Source organism: Vicia villosa, linkage group LG3, assembly GCF_029867415.1.
Source record: "Vicia villosa cultivar HV-30 ecotype Madison, WI linkage group LG3, Vvil1.0, whole genome shotgun sequence".
NCBI classification, from domain to species: domain Eukaryota; kingdom Viridiplantae; phylum Streptophyta; class Magnoliopsida; order Fabales; family Fabaceae; genus Vicia; species Vicia villosa.
In genome coordinates, this window is record NC_081182.1 from 7,589,135 (window position 1) to 7,597,328 (window position 8,194).

Below are 8,194 nucleotides of genomic sequence, written 5' to 3' on the forward strand. Positions count from 1 at the left end.
AAACAAACACACCCTATATGAATAATATAACTGTAAAAGCTAGTTAGGAGGAACTTCACACTCAACACCTTTAACAGGTATTCAGAAAGGTCTGACAATACGAATGGTTACAATAACAATATATATAAAAATTAATCTCTAATATCAATTATGTACGTTACATTTTTTTAATTAATCAAATATATTACTTATTGACTTAATTGCAATTTTGGTCCCTCTATTATCCTTTTTTATGGGTTTTGGTCCTCCTATTTTAAAATCCGGAATTTTATATTTTAGTTTTTTTAGGATTTTGGTCCCTCTACAAATCTGAAGGCAATTTTAGATGAAATAACGCTCACATTATGATGTGTCAATGCCAGTTCAGCGGTGAATTGTTCAAAAAAAACTTATTTTATTTAAGATTTATGTCGAACATGTCATCAATATGAATTTCATTTCATTAAAATTTGCCTTCGGATTTGCAAGGGGACCAAAATCCTCAAAAAACTAAAATAAAGGGACTAAAATTCCAGATTTTAAAATAAGGGGACCAAAACTAAAAAAAAAATAATAATAGAGAGACCAAAATTGCAATTAAGCCTTACTTATTTTATCTTTTACTAAGAATTAAAGTAACAACTATATTTATTAAAAACCCGTGTGAGTGTTTTTCTAATTGCAGCATAAATCTAAACACGAAAGCATCAGTAAATAAAACCCAAACGGTGTAGCGCGGCTCACTCAGCTAGAGAAACCTACTTCTCTTGTTTATTTCGGACGGTGCTAATCTGCTGATTCAACCCAAATTCGTTGTTGGAGATGGACCTATCGCTGTCTTCTTCAAATGTCCAGGTTAGCAACCATATACCCGATGATATTGTCTTCTCTATTCTCTCCAAACTCTCTCTAAAATCTTTGAAACGATTTGAATCTGTATGCAAATCATGGTCTCTCTTATTTCATAACCCTATTTTCATGACTATGTTCCGCCACTATTTCATATCCAAGGAACATTCTTTTTATGATGATATGTCTCTTCTCCTACATCTGAAAAGCGAGAATGTATTGTACTCTCTTTCTGGTGAGAGGTTTGAGAATAAAGTTAGATTTCATTGGGACAAGCTTCCTCTCAGAGATAGGAGAAACAACTTTTCTTTTGATATTTTGGGTCCCATTAGTTTTAATGGCACTCTTTGTCTAAAATATTATAACTTCTATGGCACTCATAAATTCATGTTGTGGAACCCCACAACCATGGAATTCAAGATCTTTTCTGCCAAACCTGATTGTTTTTCAAAGGTTTGGTCCGATCATTATCAAGTCGGTTATGATCATGTTAAAGATGACTATAAGATGATTAGGCTCACTCATTGTCGTTCCAGAAGTATCCATGGGATTTCTTCCTTCTGGGAGATATTTAGCTTAAACAATAACTCTTGGAGAAAAATTGATGACCATTTTCCTCTCGCATGTATATGCGATGAAGCAGTGTACCTGAATGGAGTGTCTCATTGGTTGGAAATAACGGAAACACATATACATTTGGTGTCATTTGACTTCTGCAAAGAATCTTTCATTACAACATCCATGCCCTCCGACACAGATGGTGTTTTTGATTTCAATTCGACTAGGGAGATAATATTGACGGTATTAAATGGATCTATTGCTTTTATACTAAATTATGAAGAGACATCTACACTTCATATTTCAATTTTGGGTGAACTCGGTGTAAAAGAATCATGGACTAAACTCTTTATTGTTGGACCTTTAACTTGCCTTAACTTTCTTATTGGAGTAGGGAAGAAAGGAAATATATTGATCACTAAGAAAGACAATGAACTAGCTTGGTTTGATATAAGTACCGGGACTATTGATGAGATTGGTATTACTGCGAAATCATATTGCAAGATATCAATCCATAAGGAAAGCCTTCTTCCAATTGGAGGAATACACGGTGAATTTTCTTCTTGTTTTCAGCCGTGTGATATATGATTATGGCTATTTGTATTTTACCTTGTACACAAAGTGGCTTGTCAAATGCTAGATATTGAAGGTGTTTATTTCCTCTGTATGCCTGCAAATATACTGTCTTATTTATTATAGATAAGCCTTTGAAGGGGTGTCTTTCTCTTTTGCTTCTTATAATTATATTTTGAGGCAGTGGCTTAAACTCCTAATTTTGTAGAGAGAAAATTTGAGCATGATATCAGTCCTACAATAGTAATAGATTCTTGAAACTTTTGTATTCATGGAGGCTGGAGCTGAATATTTAAACTGAATATTTTGTTTCACTTGCCAAATAAATAAAAATGACTCTGACGACCTCTAGAATTTGTTTTACCTTGCTTCTGGGACATTTATTTTATGCAACAATAAATCGTATAGCCATAGTGGAGGATGACTGTCATCAAATGAGAGAGCTGAAAGTTTGTGTCGAGGTTGCAAATGTTGCCAAATATCAGATTTTGTATATTTCTGAGACTGTGATTGAAGAATGTTATCTCTTGAAAATTCATATGTTCAATACATCACATAGCCACTTTAAACTCTCACTCCAAAATGGTAGTGTTCATGTTGAAGATAATGTTTCCTCCACTATTTCTACTCATGATTTCTTTCAAAACTTAGATGTTTTAGAAAATCTAAAACTGTTGCATTATTTACACATTTACATATTTCTTAGCTGCTGTTTGATTTTCCTTCTTCTATTGTGTATGCATAATGTTCATATTCAAGAGTATGTTACATGCAGCAAACATTGAATTCAAGCTATGGTGTGTAGCAGATGAATAGAATAATGGGTTGCACACTAGAAGTTGACACTGATGGACTAACAACCTTTTTTCCCCATATTGTAAAAGACAATAAAGAAAAAAGGGTTGCAACAACATAGAAGGGGTGAAAACGGAAATGAAATAAATAATCCTCGTCATTGAAAGGGGTTAAAAGAAAAAGTAAAGCCATGTTAAGTTTGAATAAAATCTGACTGCATTCAAAGTTAACAATGTATTACTTGTGAAAAACAAACTTGCATTTATTACTTTCTATATGTGATGGTGAAAAACAAGACTAAGCCAAATTACCACGGAATTTAAGATCTTTTACTCTGAATCTAGTTGTTTTTCAAAGCTTTGGACAGATCAATATTAAGTTGGTTATGATCATGTTAATGTTGACTATAAGATTATTAGGCACGATCATTGTACTCCCAAAAGTAACCGCGTGATTTCCTGCATCTGGGAGTTTTCCTCCTTTTGGGAGATATTTAGCCTAAACAATAACTTTGGGAGGAAAATTGATGACGATTTTCCTCATTCAAATTTCACTTCCGGAGAAAAAGTGTACTTTGATGGAGTGTCTCATTGGTAGGACCAATCTTGGTTGGTGTCATTTGACTTCATCAAAGAATCTTTCATTACAATATCCATACCCTCCTATGATTGTGAAGTTTTATATTTTAGTCATCCATTGGTGGTTATAAATGGATATATTGCGTGTATAGTAAATTATACAGAGACAACTACATTTCATATTTCATTTTTGGGTGAAATCGGTGTAAAAGAATCATGGACTAAACTCTATATTGTTGGGCCTTTACCTTGCCTTAAGATTCCAATTGGAATATGAAAGAAGGGAAATAATTTGAACACAAAGAAAGACGACGGACTAGCTTGGTTTGATTTAAGCTGTTTTTTGTCTTTACTCAATCGAGACTATCTATGTTTGAATTTCATTACATTCTACTTGAAATATCTATACCAATACCACTGTGCTTAGTTTTATGTTCCAAATTTGCTAATATAAGCGCATGCACCAGAACATAAAGTAGAATTTGAAATGCTGAAAAAGTTTTGGGCATATTTAAAGCCAAATAACAATAGTCTATGTTAGGATTTCTGTTGTAAATTCATATTCATAAGTTCAGTGCATCACATAACCACTTTAAACTCTCACTCCATAATGGCAGTGTTCATGTTGAAGTCAATAGTTCCTTGACTTTTCCTACCCATGATTCTTTCAAAAAATGGTAATAAAAACTCAAATGTTCCAGAACATCTAAAACTGTTTCATTTTTTACACATCTATAAATTTCTTAGTTGCTGCTCAAATTTCCTCCCTCTATTATGCATGCATAATGTTCATATTCTAGAGTATGTTACATGCAGCAAACACCAAATTCGAGCTATAGTGCGTAGCAGATGAACATAATAATTGTGGATCTCATTATTTTAGAGGTGCTACCATGACAAGAGAAGTTGACCCTAGTAAGTAAGTATTATTGAACAGATTATGAACAACTGTACATGCTCACTTTTGAAAGCTTAGAGTGTTTCTCCTTATTGTCTTTGAAGATCTTCATAGCAAATACTCTTCTTTTCTTGCTTATAATTCCTTTCTGTCTTTGATAGATCCATATTGTGCGTCTTCTTTTAGACCCAGATGTATCTTCATTGTTTAGCTCCATGATCTTCTTCGCTTCTTGTTTTCCTGCATATAAGTGATTTCTTCATGTTCAGTTCCATATATGCATTTTCAGTAACATTCTCATTCTCACTAACTCAATGATGGTCTTGAGTTTTGCACAATTTCCTTTTTTATGTGTGCTTCTTCTTTTAAACAGCTTCACTCTTTTTCATTTTCTGTATTTTACTCTCTTGTGGCTATGTATTATCTACATTGTTGTTACACAGTTCTTTACCCAAATTTCAATCTTCCAATTTCTCTTTAAATAGATAAAAAAAATCAATTAGAGAAAAGAAAGATTCAATATCCACACAACAGAAAGTTGTTGGAGACGTTAGTTAGAAGAGAGTAGAGTGACTGTAGCAACACTATGATAAGACATGTGAACAGTATATTATACAGTCCTTTATCTTATTTTGCAGTGTAGTTGATAGGATATTACATTGTATTCACGTGAAGATGTACGTTAATAATATTTCCACACTTCTTCCCGTTACAATTAACATCATGAGTCAGAGGCTTCTGGTAGAGTTTGGTGAATTTTGATCAGAGGTCAGATGTATTCTCTTCTCCACACTTAACTACTTTGAGTCAGAGGCTTTTAATATGATATGATGAAGCTCGGTTAGAATAAGTTCTTCAGAGTTTGAGATATCAGAGTCGTAGAAAATTAGAGTCTATTTTCAGATGTCTTCTGGATAGATTCTTGTAGATGCATTGACTTGATAGTTCAGATTCCATATTTGATTTGCTGCTTCTTTCAGATCTTCTTACAGACATTATCCCTTTGAATCATAGGCTTCTGATATATAATGATGAAGCTTGTTCAGAGTTCAAAATCGTTCTCTTACATCAGATTCTGCTTGCTTCTGATAACGCTAATCTTCAAACTTTGCCAGCTTTTAGATTTCGCTGATCTCCAAGATCAATACATGCTTAGCTCAACATCAGGTGTATTTAATCTTGACTGCATTGTCGCACGCTTGCGAAAAATGATCGGAATCAACAGAGTCGCGAATCTTGACTGCATTTTCTTGTTTTTTTATTCATAAGTTTCTTTTGCCCCTTTTATTTGTCTCTCGTTCGGGAACAATTTGTATGACTTTTGTGATTGACTTTGTTGAGAAGGTTGTGACTGCCTTATTCTCAGTAAGCGAGAGACGTCCATTATGGATTGTAATCTTCTACTTTTGTTGTGAGAGATGGGATATGATTGGTCCTCTGATGGAATACCTAAAAGTTGAGCGCTCAGTCGAATTAACTGAAGACTACCATGCCCTGGTTAATATTGAGGGTTTTGTATTTTTGAAAAGAAACTCCTACTCCTTAGGCTCAAAGGGGTTGATGAGATTGATATCATTTTGAAATGTTTAAATTATTCCTCGGTGATGTGCATATGGAACATGAATTTAAATGTGTTATGAACATGACCAGGTGCATTGTGTTAATTATGTTTGGCTTTTTTTCCAATACACGTGACGCCCTCTTTTGATATGCATTCTAATTTACTATGATCATGCAATATATTTTCCATGAGGTTTATAGGGTGTTATATTAGTGGTATCAGAGCATGGTCGGCCAGTTGGCCAGGTTATTAACATGGTTATTTTCCTTTTGTATTTGATTTGTGTTTGTGACACGATCGGTACTGTTTGCCTGATGTAGCTTGTTGGTTGTTTAACGATGGTTGCAGGAAGGAATGATGATGCGATTGCCGAGGAGTTGACGATGTTGGGTGGTGCTATTGGGCCGGCTCCGAATGTGAATGTTGGTAATATAGAGGAGGATGAGTTTCGTGCTTTGGGGAATTTATGGAGGAATAATCCACCTATCTTGGAGGGAGAGCATGAACCTGACAAAGCACAAGCATGACTGAAGGCAATTGAGAAGATCTTTCGGGTTATAAATTGTATGGATGCACAGAAAGTACAATTTGATATTTGTATGCTTGAGAAGGAAGCTGAGGATTGGTGGGGTAGCACTATTCAGAGATTTGATTAAGAAGGAATTGAGGTTACTTGGGCTCCTTTCCGTAATGCATTTCTGGAAAACTATTTTCTAGAAGATGTGCATGGAAAGAAAGAGGTTAAGTTTCTTGAGCTGAAGCAGGGTAATGGAACTATAGCGGAGTATGCTGTAAGATTTCAAGAGTTGATTAAGTATTGTCCTTATTACAACACTGCTAATGTTGAGAGGTCTAAGTGTCTTAAGTTTGTGAATTGTTTGAGACCTGAGATCAAGAAGGCTATTGTTTATCAACAAATTTCGTGTTTTGCTGAGTTGGTTAACAAGAGTAGGATCTATGATGAGGATTGTAGGGAGAGTGCTGCTCACTACAAGTCTATGAATGATAAAAAAAGGGAAATGCCAATTACGAGAAAAGTCTTATGCTGATAAAGGGAAGCAGAAAGTTGATTATGACAGGAAGTCGAGTGGGGGAGGAGCTCCTACTTCGATTAGGTGCTACATGTGTGGTGTTGAAGGTCATCGTGTTTCTGAGTGCACAAGTGCTGAAGTGAAATGCTTCAAGTGTGGCAAGCCAGGTCACAAAGCTAATGAGTGTAGAGGAGGTGCATGTGTGACTTGCTACAATTGTGGTTTAGAGGATGTTACACCCTTCATTGACTCTTATGATACCCTTCACCAAGAGAAATCTAATTTCTCTTCAAATCAAGAACATACATGACTTCAGTCAGCAACCTTATTGACACATCATGGAGCTTGAATCTCACGGATCCAACACCTACAAGCTTTGTTGTTTCCTAGCAATACAGATCCACCATCTTGATCACATAATTCTTTGAACAAATCTTTGTTTGGAGTCATGTGCTAAGTGCAACGTGAATCAATAATCCACTCTTTACTTGAGTCGCTGCTTGAAACCATAAGAACATCCGATGAGTCAAAATCATATTGAACAATGGCAGAGTTGCCATTATCCTTACCTCCATGATTTTTTAGGCGTTCAGGGCACACTTTTCTTATATGACCCTCCTTCTTACAGTGATAACATCGAATACTAGATGCATCAACACTATAAGACTTCTGATGACTTTTACCCTTCTTCTTGTAGAACTTTCCATCCCTTTTTGTTAATTTCACCTTAACCGACAGGCCTTCACCAGTCGAAGATGGCTTGTGCTCTTTTCATTTGTTTAAATCCTTATAATACAAGGCTGATTGAACTTATTCAAACGTCAGGGACTCTCTTCTATACAATAAAGTTTCTTTGAAGTGAGCATGTGATCTGGGCAAAGATTACAGCCCACAATAGTGCGTGATCTTCATCTTCGATCTTGAATGAATACATATCCAACTGCTCAACCAAGACCTTGTTTTCACTCATCTTGAATTAATAAATAGCTTGCTTCAGGTAGAGGCGATTGACCAATGATGTGTTCATGTACAAGCTTTCGAGTTTCGACCACAAACTCGCCGCCGTCGTCTTTTTCGAAACCAGTCGAAGAACCTTATCACCAAGGCTCAATAAGAGGGCACTGTGGGCTTTCTTTATCATAGTCGTTTTCTACTTATGTGTTAATGTAGCGTCCATGACGGCGGATCTCTTTCAACACTTCTAACCAGCCCTGCTAAACTAGCTAGTAGGGCTTTGATCGTCAAGCGCCACAGTCCGAAATCGTTCACTCTAGTGAACTTTTCAATCTTAAACTTTGATGACGACATCTTCTCCATTCTCACCACACTAATTTATTGTGAAATCGATGCCAAGAACAAAGTATAATATGTT

The 8,194-nt window shown here is 35.5% G+C and overlaps 2 protein-coding genes across 2 annotated transcripts; both read left to right on the forward strand.

Moving 5' to 3' along the window:
• The first annotated feature begins 677 nt into the window (after positions 1–677).
• On the forward strand, positions 678–2,613 carry LOC131654839 (putative F-box protein At3g17490). The gene has a single exon (XM_058924766.1). The coding sequence runs from the start codon at positions 802–804 to the stop codon at positions 1,972–1,974; it is 1,173 nt and encodes a 390-aa protein (XP_058780749.1). The 5' UTR covers positions 678–801; the 3' UTR covers positions 1,975–2,613.
• A 3,516-nt stretch (positions 2,614–6,129) lies between these two features.
• On the forward strand, positions 6,130–7,132 carry LOC131657477 (uncharacterized). The gene is made up of 4 exons (XM_058926871.1): positions 6,130–6,312; positions 6,370–6,421; positions 6,509–6,785; positions 6,871–7,132. The coding sequence occupies exons 1-4, from the start codon at positions 6,130–6,132 to the stop codon at positions 7,130–7,132; spliced, it is 774 nt and encodes a 257-aa protein (XP_058782854.1).
• Positions 7,133–8,194: the final 1,062 nt, after the last annotated feature.